Below are 19,780 nucleotides of genomic sequence, written 5' to 3' on the forward strand. Positions count from 1 at the left end.
CAAGGTCAAAGCGGCACTTCCTCTTGGAAGCCTTCTCTGAGGTCCCCACAGGCTGGGCTTAGGTGGCTCTGCCTGAACCCCGACCTCACCCCTGCCACAGCACTTACAGGGAAGTGTAATTGACTGGCTCGGTGTCGGCCTCTCCCACTGTCAAGGTGACGTCGAAGTGGGGGCTTGCCTTTTTCAATACTGCATGTCCACTGCCTAACACGGAGTCTCACGAGTGGTAGATGCTGGGTGTCAAGAGGTGGATGGATGGGTGGATGGACACATGTATGGACCAACAGAAGGAGAGATGTGTGTGTATATGCTCTGCATGATCCCCAGGGACAAGAGGGGAATGCAGCGAGCACCACCCAGTTTTGTTCTGTTTTGCTTTATTAATTTTTACTGGAGCTTAGTTGCTTTACAATGTTGTGTTAGTTTCTGCTGTACAGCAAAGTGAATCAGCTACACATATACATATATCCCATCTTTTTTTGGATTTCCTTCCTGTTTAGGTCACCACAGAGCACTGAGTAGAATTCCCTGTGCTGTACAGTAGGTTCTCATTACTTATCTATTTTATACACAGTAGTGTATATATGTCAATCCCAATTTCCCAGTTCATCCCACACCCCCTTCCCCACTTGGTATCCATACGTTTCTTCTCTACATCTGTGTCTGTATTTCTGCTTTGCAAGTAAGTTCATCTGTACACTGTTTCTAGATTCCACGTGTAAGCGATATTATACGATGTTTGTTTTTCTCTTTCTGACTTACTTCACTCTGTATGATAGTCTCTAGGTTTTGTTTTAATATCAACAGACCCTAATGCAGTAATGCGTCTTGATCTGGCAACAGAGGCAGGCAGAGTGCTACCTGAGAGGATTTTCTAGAAGCTGAAGCTGTCCCATATGCCATGACTGTTTCTTTCCAATATTGATGGAGGGAGGGAAGGGGTGGCATATCACAGAAGCCAAGAGCTCAAGCCTTGTGGTCTGACGGGTGGAGTTCAGAACTCAGCTTTGCATTGTGCTGGCCCCGGGCCTGCCCTTCCCAATTTGTAACCTACCTCACAGGGTGAAAGGAGTCAATGCACGGGAACGTCCTTGGCACGATGTCTGGCACCTCGTAAGTGCTCAAACGTTAGCTCCTAATTGCTACTATCAGAGGCACTATATGCACCACTGCTGTCTTAAATGGAGGACACGCACACAGTCCCACCTACTCTCATTCACTGTCAGCCTGCGAGTCTGACTGGACCAGTACACAGCAGGGTTGCAAGAGGCTGCTTTTCAGTGTTCCCTTTTCTCCCCTCGGGCTTGCTGTACCTGACAATACAAGGCTCCACCTCTAGCCCCCTTTCTGATTTGCCTTCTCTCACCTACTCTCTACTAGGTAACTAACTCACCTATATCACATTAAAAATTGTATCTTAAATACAACTCAACACTCTGAATGCACCTGGATTTAGTGCTAGGATTCTATTACAGTCGGATCCAAGAACTCAGAGCCTTTATCTGATTTCTAGGTTTGAAAACCTGCACCGGAGGTCACTACAAGTCTGACCAGCAAATAACCAAAGTGTGCTCAATCAGTGAATATTTTTCAACTACTGAGACTAGAACGTAGACTGTTGGAGCCTGAAGAGATGTTAACTCTTACGGGGTTCAAAGCACCAATTTACAGATGGAAACTGAGGTGCAGGGAGAGCCTGGGATTGGCTCAAGGTCACATAATACTGTGCTGTGATAAAACCAAAAAGAGAAGCCTCCAGGTCTTCTGGCATCTAATCTAGTACTTTTTCTACAAGACCAAGTTATCTTTTCCAATTGAATATTTACTGTGACAGATTTAAAGAAATGTGCTACAACTAATTATATTTCTGAACGTGTAACCAATTATGCATTCTCCCACAGGCCGTGGGGCCTACAGACTCTTAGTCTCTCCCTCTCCCTCGCTGTTGCTGCTCAGGCTTAGCTGAAATGAGGAGCCAGACTGAAGGTCAAATGCTGAGCAACTCGGAGGACCAGGGTCCACTTGAGTAAATCCAGGCCAGGCTACCTCCAAGCCATGCTCTTTTAGGGAGCTCTGGTTAAATGTACCCGCTTAGCCTTAGAGGATAACACACTCAATTTAAGGGAAAAGAGATTTGCAAAAGGAAAGATAGGGAGATAATTCAAGGATGGGGGACACATCCTGGCCTCCGTGTGTGTAAGGATTCGATCGTGCCTATCTGCGCCCATTTCTTCCACCCCATCTTACCCATTCCTCCTCTACTTCTAAAGTTTCAGCAAGAAACACTGGCCACGAGGGCCCCAGAGACCCAACTAAAGGTGTGAAACCAAGTAGATGTCGTCAGGGAATAGATCGGGAACACGAGATTTATATCCCCCCAGATAATATTTCATTGCAGCATGGAAAGTAAAGATCCTAAAAATACCACAGAGAGCATATTATAATATGCTAACGGGGTTCATGTGCTCGCCATACACACCTCACCCGGTAAGATGAATTGTGCTTTTTGACAAATCTATATCTAACACAGGGAGAATAATATACAGTGTATGCTTCCTGGTGGAGAAATCCATATTTATGGAAATCTTGATTCTGGCAATTACAATAGACACTTAAAGACAGCACCTGTTGTCGGCTGCAAGTGGCTGGAGCGTCCTCGTTAGGGTGAAAGAGAAAAGAGTGCGAGTAGTGAAGGATAAATAGCTACTTCAGGAGATGCCTACCCAGAACAGGGGAGGAAGAGGTCCAGGGTGGTCCAACGGTTCCTCCTCATTCCCTAGTGCAGTGCTCTCGTCAAGCACTCATCATTCATTCAACAAACATTTACTAAGCACCTACCATGTCCCAGGCGTTATGCTGGCTTTGAGGCATAAATGAGACCCCTGTTTTTAGGGAATTAACACTGACCGGAACAGTCACAGATACATACAAGTTAAAAAAGAAAACACCTTCAAATAATAATAATTCAAGCATGAAAGATAAGACAGGGGGATGTGATAGAGACTTATAGAGGGTTGAGGGGAGGGTGGAATCACTATTTAGAAGAGGTGATGAAGGAAGTCCTGTTCAGGGAGGTGAGATTTGAGTTGAGATAAAATTGCTGAAAAGGAGTGAGCATTGCAGAGAAGTAAGGGAAGAGCACTGCAGGTGGAGCGCAGAGTGTCCAGGGCAGAACAAGTGTGGAGGCCGGAGGCACAGAACACAGGCCAGGTGGCTAAGCAGGGAGCGAGGGCAGCGGTGTGAGGCAGGAGGGGGCAAAGGGACAGGTCACTCTGCCTCAGAGTCATGGTCAGATGTTTGGAGATTTTTCCTGTGTGCAGTGGGAAACCTCAAAATTTGTAAGAGGTTTTTGCACAAGGAAGGGAAACAGTGTGTTTTCTTTGTTTTTTTGGGTTTTTTTTAATTAAAAGGATCCCTCTGGTTTCTAGGTGGAGGATGAACATCACTACTGAAAACCAAATGCCATAAAGCTGAAGTCCATGAGGGCCACCTTTGGATACCAGGAGGGCTGTGGAGTGGGTTAAGAGCAGGCATATGAGGTTCTGGTTTCAAAGAGTGGTCAGTCAATGGACTGGGCACCTTGAGAAGCAGTGCATGCCCAGTAATTCAGTGTGCAAGCAGATGTTAGGGGTTGGAATTAACATATACACACTACTATACATAAAATAGACAATTAACAAGGGTCTACTTGTTCCCTATAGTACAGGGAACTCTATATTCTGTAATAACCTATATGGGAAAAGAATCTGAAAAAGAATGGTTATATGTATATGTATAACTGAATCACTTTGCTGTACACCTAAAACTAACACAACATCGTAAATCAACTATACTCCAATATACAATAAAAATTAAATTTACACACACACACACACACACACACACACATACACACACAATAAAGGGCACCTGCCAGGTTTCCTGTAGATGGTATGCTGGGTTACCCTGGAAGTTAGACAGATGACTTGTATGCTTCCATTACAGTCTTTAAAAGATTATCTTTCAGGGACATGAAGGGAGGGTCTAGGGACTGACTGAGAACCTAGACTCAGTAAGCAACTGGGTCCCAGTGGCTAATGGCATTCTTTAGTGCAGCGTGGCCCAGTGAATCAGTAACATGTTAAAAAGTATTCACCAACAAAGGGTCCTGGGGGCGTATGGATTTGAGAAAATCCGTGTTAAAGTTGAACAAGATTCCTCTCAATCTTTTATGTAGCTGGTATGCAGTTTGAAACTCCAAGAGGAGGACAGGGTTTGCACCATTTCCCAAATTTCTCTGAGCAAAGAAGCCTTTTCTTTGTTAAGGAGCATTCTGCGGGGCTAATGTTCATGGAACACATCTGGGCAGTGTTCATGGAGCGTAATTTGAGAGCCCACCTACAAAGGCAGCACGGGGTCACGGAAGCAGGTGATATGGTAAAGAGAGCAGAGGATCTAGGAATAGCAACGTTATCATCTTAAAAGAAAATTGATAATACCAAAGTCACAGGGTTGTGATGAGAACTAAACAGCTTACCATATATGGCAGAGCACCCTAAAACACAGTCACTGTGATGAGGATGACTCATTTGCCTCACCGTCCATATCAAGATGGTAATTTTCAGGCACTGGGGTTGGCATTGGGGTTGATCACTTGACTGGGGCAAAGTCTATGAACCCTTATCCTGTATCACATATTATAATGAAGTTTAGTAGCTGAATTAGCTGGACTTAGCCCCATAACCTTAGGGCTAACTTTTTAGCATTATATTCTAACCAGCAGCGTAACCGAACACAAACCAGTACCGGTAACTGCACTGGGATCTTACAAAATAGCTCCTGTGGGGGTGCTCACACAGCTAAGCTACTACTGTGGCTGATAAACTGCGGGGCGGGGGGCTGAAGAATCAGCCAGGAGGATGTACAAACACAAGACGAACATCAGCAGAGAAATGTACACTGAAAACTAAGGGCTGGCTGGGAAAATCTTGTTTTCTTAAACGTGTATCAGCACCAAGCTGACAGACATCTTATTATGCTTTGCATCTTATTATGCTTTGCCTTGACGTGATGGGCAGTGTCATAGACAGATCGCTGGATTGGGTTCAAGATACCTGCCTAACTCAGATACGGTCTAGCTGTGCTACCATATTGGACATGTTCATTAACTTTCTGAGCCTTGGTTTTCCCCTTTAAAAAATGACCCAGCCATCCTTTTCCTACCTTAATAAAGGCATTGTACAGATAAAGTGAAAGAGCATACAAAACAGCTTTGCATACATTTATAATTAATAACCATGACAACATTTGGTATGGAATTGGTACCTAATAAACATTGGATTCGACAGATGGATGGGTGGGTTGGACAGATGATTGGGTGAACGGATGCAGAGATGGGTAAAATGGATGGACAGTTGGACAGATTTGTGGGTTGAAAGAAGGGAGTGATGAATTTGTTGGATGGGTGGATGGCTAGATAACAGATGGATGATGGGTTGGATGGATAGACTAGTGGATGATTTAGTTTTAGAGCCACCTGACAGCATGTTTGCAGTATCTTCTATCCATTAATTTTTCTCTTCTCCTCTTCCAGTCTGTTCCCAGTTCTCTAAAGGAGTCTATGCCATCTTTGGGTTTTATGAACGGAGGACTGTCAACATGCTGACCTCCTTCTGCGGGGCCCTCCATGTCTGCTTCATTACACCAAGCTTTCCTGTTGACACATCCAACCAGTTTGTCCTTCAGCTGCGTCCCGAGCTGCAGGATGCCCTCATCAGTATCATCGACCATTACAAGTGGCAAAAATTTGTCTACATTTATGATGCTGACCGGGGTAAGCCAGGGGAGGGGGACTGTGGAGGGATGAAGAGAAAATTATCAGCAGGAAGAATAATGGTGCCTCTCTGCCTTCTTGAAAGGCAGGGATCACGGAGGAATGATCCAGAAATGTTTTATGTCTGTGAACTGAATTTTTGGTAACTAATCTATAACTCACATGTGGAAACACATCCTTTGAGAGAATAACTGTCTTAACACCCAACGTCACTCTACAGCTTACCAAGTTTCCATGGCTCCTGAGCCCAGACTCAAAGTCCAAGGACCTCAGTTGAATGGCTCATGGCTCATGGCTCATGACATGGCTTTTAGGAGCATAGATTCTGGAGTCAGGCAGACCTGCATCTGAATTCTATGTTCCCTCCTCTCCAGCTGTTTGACTTTGGGCAAGCTCTCTCTGCCTCAGTTCGACCACTTCTGTAATGGGGATAAAATTCTCTATTCCTTCGTTTTTTCATCTCTGTAATGAAGATAAAACCAGTCTCTACATCATACAGTTGTGAGGAGTGAATGAGACAATGACTAGAAAGGGCCTGTACAGTGCCTACAACATAATCAATGTGCAGCGTCTTCTATATATGTAAACCGCTGTCATCATCATCACCAGCATCAACATCAACCTTCCCAGGCCTTTCTAATTCTGCCTCCACCTGAATTTTGAATTTTCCACTCCATTTTCTAAATGTTTCCAATACTTTTTTCTTCTCTGCATCTTGACTCAAACAATTCCAGTTTCTGGGATGCACTTCCCTTCTCAAATCTACATATGCAAATTCTTCCTTTCTTTTGCAACCTACTGGAACACCACTTTCTCTATTTCCTGACCTTCTAAATGGAAACTCTCTTCTTTTTTCTAACTCCTGTGTTGCTTCTGTTGTACTGTCCTACCTTCCCCTGGTATACTAAATAGTCCTGTAAGAACTCAGTCATTATTGTTGTAAATAAATAAATGGATCATACAAGGTCTGGAAAGTGAGGCACAGGAATTTTGCCCTGAGCAAAAAGGAGGTTTTATAGAAGTTTGCCTTTAGGGAGGCTTACAAGACTTTTGAATAGGAGAGTGCTTTGTGAAATGGTTTTTCAGGAAGAGTTAGGCAGGGTTATTCAATGAGAATTAGCTGGCAGGAGAGGCCAGAAGCACTCTATTTTCTTCAATTTTCCCTTCTCTCTATTTTAATGATTTCCCTTCTCAGACAAGCAGCCATTATGAGGATGACCTGCAGAAGGGCTATTTCAGGTCAGTTTTGTGGCATAATGAGGCTTGAGGTCTGGAAGTGGCATAGACAGAAAAATGTAACTTTCATTATAGAGGATCATCTCTGGGGTCAGTCAGCAAAGCGCCCATACTCAAAGGGGCTCCGCCTACCTCACAACTCTGAACTCAGAGTTCTGCCATTTGCTAGCTGTGCGGGCTTGGGCCAATGACTACATCTCTCTGAACCTCCATTTCTACACTTGTGAAACATGGATAATAACGGTACCTACCTCAGAGAATTAAGTGAATTGAAGACAGGAAAGCTAACAGGGCAATGCCAGACACATAGTAAACTTTCAGTGAACGTGAGACTTAAGCACACCAACCGTATACTTTAAAAAAAAAAAAGGAAGAAACAACAGAATCAATCTACAGATGGTTCTTTATGCCAGGCACCATACTGGTCACTATGGGAGGGATTAGCAATGTTATTGGAAGACAGAAATGATATATGTGCAAAAGATTGATTAATAATGCAAGAGTGAAATATGAAATAACCATCTGTTGCAGGCAGAACACTGACCTTCCCCTCTCCGCCAAAGACATCTGTGTTCTAATTCCTGGAACCTGTGAATATGTTATGTTAAATGGCAAGAGGGATTAAGGTTACAGATGGAATTCACATTGCTAATCGACTGACCTTAGAACAGAGAGATGGGCTTCTCTGGTGGCGCAGTGGTTAAGAATCTGCCCGCCGATGCAGGGGACACGGGGTCGAGCCCTGGTCCAGGAAGATCCCACATGCCGCGGAGCAACTAAGCCCATGCGTCACAACTACTGAGCCTGTGCTCTAGAGCCCATAAGCCACAACTACTGAGCCCGCGTGCCACAGCTACTGAAGCCCATGCACCTAGAGCCTGTGCTCCGCAACAAGAGAAGCCACGACAATGAGAAGCCGGCACATCACAACGAAGAGTAGCCCCTGCTCGCCGCAACTAGAGAAAGCCCGCGCACAGGAATGAAGACCCAACACAGCCAAAAATAAAAACAAATAAATTAATTAATTAAAAAAAAAACAGAGAGATTATCCTGGATTATTTGGGTGAGCTCAGTGTAATCACAAGGGTCCTTAAGTGTGCAAGTTGAAGGCAGAAGAGTCAGGGTCAGAGTATAATGTGAGAGACTCAACCAGTCACTGCTGGTTTTGAAGCTGGAAGGGGCTATACACCAAGGAGAGCGGGCATCCGCCAGAATCAGAAAAGGCAAGAGGGCTTCCCTGGTGGCGCAGTGGTTGAGAGTCCGCCTGACGATGCAGGGGACGCGGGTTCGTGCCCCGGTCCGGGAGGATCCCACATGCCGCGGAGCGGCTGGGCCCGTGAGCCATGGCTGCTGAGCCTGCGCATCCGGAGCCTGTGCTCCGCAACGGGAGAGGCCACAACAGTGAGAGGCCCACGTACCGCAAAAAAAAAGAAAAGGCAAGAACAATTTCTCCGCTCGAACCTCCGGAAAATAACACAGCCCTGCCCATAACTTGAATTTAGCTCAAGGAGATTCGTTCCACACATCCGACCTCTGGCAGTGTAAGATGATAAATGTGTTGTTTGAAGCCACTACGCTTACAACAATTTGTTACAGCCGCAGTAGGAAACTAATACACCATCTATGTCCCAAAGATGAAACAAAGCAGTATTGAGTAATGGATTCCTCTATCATTTAGCTATAAATCAGAAGAGAGTAGCTTAACTCAGTACACATTGATTGAATACCTACTGTGTGACAGGCAGAGCACCAGGTACTGAGGTATACTGAACATGCGTAAACGTGGTTGACAATTATTAGGTGCTATTTAGATATCATGTTAGCACATTTAATCAGCAGTTGCTAAACACCTAATAGTAATCAATGTTTATAAAACCCTTGCCATGCTGGAGACATTCTCATTCAATCCTCATGATGACAGTGTGAGGTGGACATCATTAACATCACCCTTTTACTACTGAAGACACTAAATTGTAGCCAGGTGAATTAGTCCGTACAAGATCATTTAACTAGTATATTTGTAGCATCACGATTTGAGTCTCAGATTCGATGTTTAATCACTCTATTGCGTGCTATGTTCTGCAAACAGAAACACAAAACAGACGCAGAACCTGACCTCGGTGAGCTCAGACTTGCACAGAGCGAGCTGGAGCTGAGTTTAGTGGAGGAGCGGGGTTGGCGGAAGTGGGGTGATGCCTGTGGATCCTGACTGCCACCTCTCTGTCCTACTCACCCGACCTCCAGGTCTGTCCGTCCTGCAGAAAGTCCTAGACACAGCGGCCGAGAAGAACTGGCAGGTGACAGCCGTCAACATTTTGACAACCACAGAGGAGGGATACCGGATGCTCTTCCAGGACCTGGAGAAGAAAAAGGAGAGGCTGGTGGTGGTGGACTGTGAATCCGAGCGCCTCAGTGCTATCCTGGGCCAGGTAGTGAGTGCAGCAAAGTGCCCTCAGGGTGGGCGTGGGAGACAGCTCATGAGCGAGCGGGGTGACCCTTTGCCTTTGGTGTTACAAAGAGAGTTCTTGACTAGATGAAACCAGAAGCCTGCCTTCTCACATTCTGTAATTCATACAGTTTAATTCTGCCATGTTACGAAATAGCACAAACAGTGGGAGCCTTCACGCAGGACTTCAAATGGTTCTCGGATCAGTTAACCAAAAACTTACCTCCAGTGCTTCCTTTTCTTGTTAAAAAGCAAAACACATTGCATTTTAGAGTTTGTAAACTGCTATCACAACCTGTAGAGCCAGATTCCTGGCTTAGCTCTGAGTTCTGTTACCCACTGGTCTAGCATTTGGTTTCTCATCCATTTGGCCCACTGACCAGTTTTGAGTCCAAGGAGGCACCAGGCATCTCCCTTTCCTGGAACACATCCATGTGTCTGAGCAATTAATTGATTGTCCGTTCCAAGAAAGGGCACTGTAATCTCAGTAGTCTTTAGCCAGACATCTCTAAGCCACGGTTCCTCCAGTTCTCAGAAGTAAAGCATGTGTCATTGGATAGGTCACTTGTCTTTTTAAATTACATTTGTGTATTCAGATGAGCTAGCAAGGAAGTAGATTTTGCAATCGTTTTTGAACAGTGCTATACAAGTAAAGATGGCAGTTTTAAGTACTTGACAACATGACAGAGCTTGTTAATGGCCCTCAAGACCCCTGGGGCTCCCACAGGGAATCTCAGCACCCGCTCAGCAATTGCTCAGAGGCCTCGGGAACTGAATAGGAGAGATTTTGAAAGTCAGGGGTTCTTTGAGGCGTTAACTCTGTGCTCTACTTTACAAAGTGCGGATATGGCTTCCCTCTCAGAGAGAGAAACCAGCAAAAATTGTTTCCATTGAGATGGGAGTTTTTTGAGCTGGAGTCATGGGACTGGAATTCTAGTTAAGTAAAGCAGAATAGAGTACTGGTTCAAAGTAGAGACCCTGGAGCTAGACTGCCTGGGATTCACATCCCCAGCTCTAATATTTGCTAGCTCTGTGAACTTGGGCCAGGTTTTTCATTTCTACATCTCAGGTTCCTGATCCGTAAAATGGGCATAATAATAATGATGATGATAATAACTACCTTTAGAGAGCTCTTGCGAGGGTTAGAAGAATCCATGTATACATGTAAAGCACTTAGAATAGAGCCTGCCCCACAGAAAGTGATATATGTAAGGATTCACCCATTTTGGCTATTCATAGTGCCAACTGGTACTGGTTTTCTTTTGTTTTGCTTTGTTTTCTTAGTTAAACTTTTAATTTTGAGACACAAATTCATATGCGTGTGTAAGAAATAATACAGAGGGATCCCATGTACCACATATCCAGTTATCCCAATGGTAACATCTTAGAAAACTATAGCAACTATAGTGAAATATCACAACCAGGAAATTGACATTGACATTGATACCTTCGAGGTACAGAATGTTTCCATCACCATAAAGATCATCTGTGTTGCCCTTTTGTCCTCACCTGGCTTCCCTCTCTCCCTCTTTTTCCCTTTCCTCAGGCACTCTCTAACCTGTTCTCCATTTCTGCAATTTTCTTATTTTAAGAGTGTGATATAAATGGGATTACATAGTATGTAATGTTTGGGGTATGGCTTTTTTCATTTGGCATAATTCCCTGGAGATTCAGTCAAGTTGTTGTGGGTATGATACTGCTTTCTTGAGTCACTCCCTCTTTGGCATAAGTGTACTCATCTGTAAAATAGGAATGAAGGCCCCTGTTCTACAAAGCTGATAAAAAGATTAGATGAGATAGGAGGTAGAGAAAGTGTTGAATGGTAAGTTGGTATTCTTAAAGACTGATGACTCCTGCTGTATTATTCCATAGTGAAGATAAAGCTGTTGGTACTATTTTCTGAGTGCTTACCATATACCAGACACTACGCCAAGCTCTTTCCATGTATAATTCCACTTCATCCTCAAGTCATCTCTATAAAAAGAGCTTCTATTAGACCCCCTATTCTATAAATGAAGAAACAAGACATTACACTTGCCTGGGATTTCACATAGAAGGAAAGCAGGAAGTCAAATCTATCTTGGTCGGGCTACAGGGCCCAACCTTTTAAAAATGCAACTTTCAGCACATGTGCTGTCTATAGCTACTCCCTCTGTCAAAGGACAAACTTGTGTTTGGGAAGGAAGGAACTTGTTTGCATGAATATTTTAGATTGCAGTGTATTAACTTTTTTAATCCTTGGATTCTTCTATTCTGAAAAGTAAGACCAAATGCTGAAAGGATCTTACAAATCACCTGATCTACCATTTGCATTCATACTTTACAGATGGGATGACTGACGGTCATATTGGTTGAATGATTTGTCTTGAGTTCAGACAACTAGTTAGTGCCAATGACCGTGAGTCTAAAAGTTACATCTTCTGATTTGCGTTCTGACATCTTAGCATCATCCTAGACTATCTCACACTCAGTAATTGGGATCTTTTCAGTCTAACACAAATGTTCTGCCTAACCTGAGGAGGAAGACAATGATTCCGAATCCAAATAGGGAATTAACTGCCTGTCTCAGGCTCTAGTGCCCCGATGGGAATATAAGCTCTATTAGGATTTGTTTTGTTTTCTTCCCTGCTGCATCCACAGTGCCTTGAAGAGTGCTTGGCACCTAGTAGGTATTCAGTAAATATTTTTTGAATGAATGAGAAGAATAAGGAATCAATGAATGCTCTAAGATCCCAAATGTCAGATGGGTCTAGATATCTACAGGTAGCCTTTGACTGGAAAAGAGCCTTTAAGCTGGAGGTAAGAGCATGTAGGGAGGCCCAGAGGGCATGTAGGGGCCAAGGTTCACAGAGGGGCTTAAGAGGCCAAGTGGAGGATGTCAATTGTTTACTGGAAGGCAATGAAAAGGAGATGAACCCATGATTGTGACCACCTTTGGAAACCACCCCAAAGAGTCTGGGGTTTATTCTGTAAACAGTGGAGGGCCAGTGAAGGTTTGTGAGCAGGGAACAGGGTGATTAGAATATAATGCTTTATCAATATATAAGACACTTAATTATGTAATACAGTCATTAAGTTCAGAATGAGTTAGAGATGGATGAGGGACACCAGGACCAGGCCATCCATCACCTTACCCTGTTGTATTGTCTTCAACGTGCTTTTCACCTGCTGAAATCGTGTTCATTTATCTGTTTATATATTTACCACCTGGCTCCCTGCTAAAGTGTCAACTCAGCTCAACGAGGGCCTGGGGATCTTGCCTCATTTGTTCATAGCTTGTCCCTAGCACACAGCGTAGAGCTTCGCATGTGGCCCATGTTCAATAAATATTTGTTGAGTGAATTAATTAATCAGAGAAGGCTTTACAGAGTAGTTGGGATTAGAGATCAGCCATAAAGGTTATGAATAATTAGAGAGAATGGGAAAGGGCCTTCCAGACACAAAGATTGTGAATTAAGGCAATCCAGTGGAAATGAGCTTTGAAGAGATGGGGTGAGTGAGGCAGGGGACTCCAAGTGTACATTACCTTTATAACAACTTTCTCAGTTTGTAACCCTGTGTACCTGTATCTCTTCATCTGTTTAAGTATGGGTCTCCTCCCAGTAAACTGTGACCTCCAGGACAGCAAGCACCACGCTCGTTTCACTTTCCACTATATCTCCAGCACAGTGCTTGATAGATAGGAAGCACTTAATGTCTGTGAAAGGGAAGCTAGGCCATCAGGTAGGTAGGTGAGTAGATGGGTTGGACGGTTTGCGTTAGGTCAAACCATATGAAATTACTGATTCTTATTGGTCAAAAGTCATTAATTATCGGCTGTTTCCTATGTTTCAACCTGTAATTTCATCCTGCAGGGACTATTCTTATCCATTGCCTGGATGCACTGGGTTTCAAACTATCTTTTATTTGCTATTTTGTGCTTTTTAGAAGCTGAATAGGTTCCTCATAAAGGTATCTCATTGTTGAAAGAGCAAAAAACCATTTGACAAGAAAATGAAAAAGTAATGAAGAATTATTAATAAAACTATCATCCCCAAAGTCTTGGCACTCCATAGTCTGGAATTTCACATGCTAACCACTGTTTCAGAGCATTCATTGTGTGTGCTTGCATTTAATTATTCCCTGCATTAAAAAAATGTGAGCCGCTATGCACATACATCCAGTTAAGGAGATGTCTGAATGTGGGTGTTAATAACCTTGAAATTTTATTCAGTTAGAGAAGAAGCCCAAGTGCTTCTCATGTGTTCTATGCGTCCTTGCAACAGTGCAGGGAGAGAGGCACTGAGCAGGGTGTACTAACCTCAATTTGATGATTAAAAAATAATAATAATAAAGAAATAGATCAAGTTAACTTGCAGGCTCAGCTGGGACTAAACCAAGGACTGCGGTCTTAGCTGTTCCTTGCTGGGTGGAATGTCTGGATGCCCAAGCAAACCACTGGGTAGTTCTTTCTACAAATATTTTCTTGCCTGCAATTAGGGTTGGTCTGCACATTGAAGATGGACGGGTGTCTGGGGACCCTGGCTCTGAATCAGGCATCATATGGAAAGGCTCACAATAGGCAGGTCCCTGTCCTGACACTGCTACCATACTGCTGTGGGAGCTGGCACATCACTTCGTCTCTCTGGGCCTGGACTTCCCATCTGTACAGTGAGGGGCCGGACCAGATGATCCTGACGTTCTCTTCCAGCTTCCGGGTTGAATGGCTCATTGATGTCTGAGTATCCAACGGGTTTAGGGAAGAAGGCACAAAATTCAGGGAAGGAAGGAACTGTATCTGAATATGGTCCATTCAAGGATTTGAAGTTCAAGAACTGGGGTGGAATCATCCACCTACCCATTTGACTATCCTTCCACCCGTCCACCCATCTGTCCACCCAAGCAGCAGATGTTGTTGTAACAGTGACAAGGAATTCAATACAACATAAGATTCCCACTATGTATGGGAAGGCTTTATGGAAGAAGGAAAGAAGTGAGCATTCTAGCCTGGACCTTGGGGTTATGATACCACTACTCTACCCCTGGAATCAGGCAAAACTGATGTCAGGTCTTACATCTGCACTTAATAGCTGGGTAACTTCAGGGAGTTTATTTGATTTCTCTAAGTCTCAATTCCTCATCTGTAAAACAAGGATATCAGCAATGCCACCACCATTGGATGGTCGTGATATTGTAGTTTGGGTACTTAGGATAGAACAGGGCACATTTTCAGTACTCAGTGTTAATTGCTGGTCATTGTTGGTGTAGCTTTAATTGTCAGTATGATTAATGCATCCCCTCTCGTTGTGTTTTGTAGATTGTAAAGCTGGAGAAGAACGGCATTGGCTACCACTATATCCTTGCAAATCTGGTGAGTAGAGGACACTGCAGGCTCTCAAATGGTGGGTCTTTCTGTGTTTGGTGCCCGGCTTGCTTCTGTGGTCCCTGGCTGGAGGGAACGGCGTGGGTGGGAGGGGCACTTCCTAGCTTTGCCTTTTCCCCTTCACATCCCTGCTTGTCAAACCACAGCACACTCAAGGTGAACCTCTAAGCTTCCTTGGAAGAGACCCTGCTGGTGGGCAGGCCTTCCTCAGTCATCACAATTCCAGCTTTAATTGGCTCTGCCACTTGGCGATAAGAACAAAATCACCACATCTTTGAATGATACAAAATGTTTTGACCCCACTGGTTTTGACCCTCTATTTTGACACCAGTGATAGTTTTACTGTTTATAAATATAAATGTTTAAATCATAATGATGCTAGTGCTGACAGATCTTTAACCAGAAACAGTTTTACAGCATAAACAATATTATGTCAATTTAGTTTTTATTCCCTTTTTTATGTGGCATAGACAAGCTGTCTTTTAAAAAAAATTTTATTTTCATTTTAATGTGCTGTAGTTATTTTTATTGGGTGTAATGATTTTCCATGGTATGAAGACTTGACTCATAAAATAATTTTTTGCACATGTTAAATTTTACCCAGCAACATGCACAATTATGAGTTTTCTTTTGTGGCCACCGTTTTTGACAAGTCTGTTTTTCCTGCATCATGTTTTGCTCCTCTTACTTTTTTAATCATGAAGTTTGATATTTCCAGTAGTTTTTTCCCAAAGCCAAATGTAATTTTATTTTGCCTGTCTTATTTTCTAAAGAGCTAATTACATGCCATCCAGCTCACCCACTTAAAGTATACAATTCAATGGTTTTATATATATTCACAGAATTGTGAAACCATCACCACAATCTCATTTTTAAACTTTTTCATCACCCCCCCAAAAGAAACCCATACCCATTAGCAGTGATTCATCGCCCCACAACTTCCTCCAGCCTTAGGCAACCAGCAAAATCTACTTTATATCCTTATGGATTTGCGTACTCTGGATGTTACATATAAGTGGAATCATAGAATATGCGGTCCTTTGTGACTGGCTTCTTTCATTTAGCGTAATGTTTTCAAGGTTCATCCATGTTGTAGCACGAATCAGTACTGCATTCCTTTTTATTGCCAAATAACATTCCATTATACGGATGTATCCCATTTTGTTTATCCATTCATCAGTTGATGGACACTTGGGTTGTTCTCACTTTTGGACTATTATGAATAATGCTACTATAAGTTTTGTTACATTTGTTACAAGTTTTTCTCTTGAGCATAAACCTAGGAGTGAAATCACTAGGATACATGGCAACTCTATGTTTAATATTTTGAGAAACTCAAAACAGTCAAAACTGTAGTCAAAACAGTCAAAATTGTTTTCCAAAGTGGTTACATCTCCCAGCAAATTTTTTTTTGAATTTTATTTTATTTATTTTCCAGCAAATTTTAATAAATAACAAATTTTGCCATGTGCCAGTGTGAGCAATTGTCAGATTTCCTTAATGATAGCTTTTTCTACAAAGTTAGCTTATTATCCTGGCCTGTCTTTATGATTTGGTGTTTCCTTTAAGATGTGATTTTTACCTTTTGTCTATAACAAATGATATCACTCAGTTTTAGCGATGTTGTTTTGTGTTGATTATTCCTGTGAGTAATAGTAATTATTAATTGAACCAGAGATGGATATTTTCTACTTGCTTTTGGAACAAAGGTCATTAATAGAACAAAGGCACAGGGGCTGGGTATATGTAAAGGTCAAAATGGCAGGATCTAAAACACCTTGCCTAATTCTTAAGCTCTGTCTCTCTTTCTGGGTGGATTTCCAGCCTCAGATCCCTGGCTTAACCTTCTTTCCCCTTCAAAACTTCCTTGCCTTGGCTGTCCTAATACTTCAGGGTCAGGACTGGAAATAAGAAGGACTTCTTGTGATAGGTTAATTTAGACCCAGCTGTTAATAGATATATATGCTACCTTTCTCAGAGATATTTGCATTTTAAATGGTAGATGGCCGTCCAAAGATTTTTGGCGAACCAAGAGTTTCACCCTCAAAAACCATTTGGAAGGGACTTCCCTTGGAGGTCCCGTGGTTAAGAATTCGCCTTCCAATGCAGGGGGTGCGTGTTTGATCCCTGGTTGGAAAGCTAAGATCCCACATGCCTCACAGCCAAAAAAACAAAACATAAAACAGAAGCAGTATTGTAACAAATTCAATAAAGACTTTAAAAATAGTCCACATCAAAAAAAATCTTAAAAAACAAAAAAAAAAACATTTGCAAGGATGAAATTTTTGACTTCATAAGGAAGAAAACTCTTGACACCCCTTGAATCCCAGATCCTTAGTCCTAGAAGGGACTTTGGAAGTCAGCTGTATCTAAGTCTCATTTGCTTATAGGGAAACATTTACTTGTAGTCAAACCAGCAAGATGGTGTGACTTGGCCAGGGTCACACAGCAAGTCAGTGATAGAGCGAGGCCTGGCACCAGGGTTAGTGGGCAGCACCCAATGCCTTTTCAACTTCATCAGGACATCTCTCAGCACAGACCACGTGGGCACCCTGCTGCTTGAGAATACACAGAGCAAGGTTGGGGGCATGCATAATCACCTCTCCAGGGTAAGATAGAAATTACACATCAGTGGCCTCAAAGCCACCAAATGACCTCAGGTAATTACACCGCCAGGCTCCATCTGTTGCCAAGTGACCCCTCAGTCACAACATCACCAAGTCAGCCCTTTGGGTGTCTGTTTCCTTCTGATCTGCATTCTTTTTTTTTCCCCCTGACCTAATGAGCTCTCAAATCCTTACAACGGCCAACTAATAGGATGCAAATTGCATATAGCATCCAAATACAAAAGACTTGCATGTTCCAATAGATTAGTTGATAATTAGGCTTCAAATTACTAATTAATTCAGTCTGAAACATAGTCGAGTATGTGCTGTGTGTCTTTCTTCCCCCTTCAGAGGAATAAAGCAATTGATAAGATGACAATTTTTAGAAATTCCGCCACATAATTAGCCTGCCGCTGCATGGAACTGACCCCCTCCTTCAGAGTGTTTGTGATTAGGGTGTAATAAGAGTTAGAAACTAAGGAAGGAAGCTTTTGAAAGATTTAACAAAAAGAGGGAGCTACGTTTTATTTTGCCGTTCTTTCTGTCCCTGTCAGAATGCAGGAGCTTCCAAGAAGCCAACAGCATTCTTGTAACAGAGCACTTTGGAGGGATGTTTTTCTGGCTTTGGAGGGCCGCTAGAAGAGAGGATGGAAGGAGACTGTGGGTCAGAGAGGAGAGCTTTATAACAGGGAGTCATAAAAAAAAAGAACAGAAAAGAAAAGCCATGCGTTTTGGCCAGATACCATCCTCAGCTAGTATCTTTGTGATCTTGGGCAATTTTCCAGCCCTCAGTTTCCACATCAGGAATAATAGTTCCTATTCTATATGCTCATGGAGTCACTGGGGAAACCAAACATGTTGCTGAATGCCACCATGCCTTGAAAAAGTTAAAGTGTTCTGCACAGGTGAAGAATCCTAACTTCATATACTAAATCTACCCATCTGTACATATTCACATGTTGTGTCCGTATGTATACATGCATATATATGCCTGTGCATATATATGCTGATATATGTATTCATATTTTATATATGATAGGATAGATGTATATTTATATTTCCATAGCATTGGTATGTCCATAAAGTGAAATTGAGCCTTGCAGAAATTGGTGAACTCTACCATTATTTCTTAAAGAAGCCCCTGGGCCCTGGAGCCCCCTGATGAACCAAGCTCTCTTGTCTGGCTGTCAGTCCTCCTCCAAGCCCAGCACTGACTCGGTTTTCACTCCCTGCTCTGAGACTGTGATCATAGCAGACAGCTACCAGCCAGAGCTCTCCAGAGTTATAGCTCTTTATCTCTGTGATGCATCAGCTGCAAATCTTAGCACAAATTGGTGTTTCTCAAAAGGAAGATATGTGGACCTCTACAATGCGTCTGCACAGTTTAGGAAACAATGAGCCAATGGTTAAATTCTTCAGTCCACTGAGACTGCAAACATGAGTACTTACAGCATGGGACAAATGATCAGATTGTTTATATTGATGATCTGACTTTCATTGAAATAAAAAAGCACAACATTTAAAAATTCTTGTAGAGAACTAGCAGACCTCTGAGAATTTATAAAGGGTCCAGCAGACCCCAGTTTGAGAAACACTGAAGGACTGAAGATATTCGTTGTCTTTCTGTGTGGACCATATGGTGCCTCCTGGGGCACCAGTAACAATAACAGCAACTCCTTTCATTTTTACACCAAGTTATAGTTCATGTGATGTTTTGGCATGAATCACACCACTGGGTTTTGAACCTTGCAGTACTCCTATGACATAAGCAAGGGAGAATTCCTCATCCCCACTTTATAGAAATGAGAACTGAGAATCCAAGATGTTACATGACTGATCTGCAGAGGGGGAAGGCAAGCACTCCTCAATGGAGTCTGGCTCTCAGGAATCTGGCAAAAGCCAAGTGATGTGATCATAAGAATAGGATGACCGGGCTAACCTGAGCCATTGAACTAGAATTTCTTAAACCCCTAATAAGTAACTACAACAATAATAACAATGGTGATTACTATTATTCATTGAATGACTGCTACATTCCAGACACTATGATATATAATTAAACAGTTACCTATTAAATCCTCATAATTGTCCTGGAGGTTGATAATATTATCCCCATTTTTCAGATGAAGAAACTAAGGTTCAGAAAGATTAGTGAGTTTTCCAGTGACAAAGTTTATAAAGTCATGGAGCTGGGCTTCCCCTCCAGGACTAGAGAACTCCAAAATCCATGTTCTTATACTGTGCCATGTGACTGCTGAGCATGGGGGAGGTGGGGACGGGTGCAAGGGGGACACAGGCTCTCGATAAGAAGGCTTCAG

At 42.8% G+C, this 19,780-nt stretch overlaps 1 protein-coding gene across 6 annotated transcripts in view; it reads left to right on the plus strand.

Annotated features, from left to right (window-relative positions):
* The window catches only part of GRIA1 (glutamate ionotropic receptor AMPA type subunit 1), a 322,415-nt gene that overhangs the window by 165,381 nt on the left and 137,254 nt on the right, over positions 1-19,780 (plus strand). For all 6 annotated transcript variants that reach the window (XM_060296515.1, XM_030834185.2, XM_060296516.1 and 3 more), the window contains exons 3-5: positions 5,573-5,812; positions 9,293-9,477; positions 14,791-14,844. In XM_060296515.1, coding sequence (XP_060152498.1) covers positions 5,573-5,812; positions 9,293-9,477; positions 14,791-14,844 — 479 coding nt within the window. The remainder of the gene's footprint in view (positions 1-5,572; positions 5,813-9,292; positions 9,478-14,790; positions 14,845-19,780) is intronic.

This window comes from Globicephala melas, chromosome 3 (genome assembly GCF_963455315.2).
Source record: "Globicephala melas chromosome 3, mGloMel1.2, whole genome shotgun sequence".
NCBI classification, from domain to species: domain Eukaryota; kingdom Metazoa; phylum Chordata; class Mammalia; order Artiodactyla; family Delphinidae; genus Globicephala; species Globicephala melas.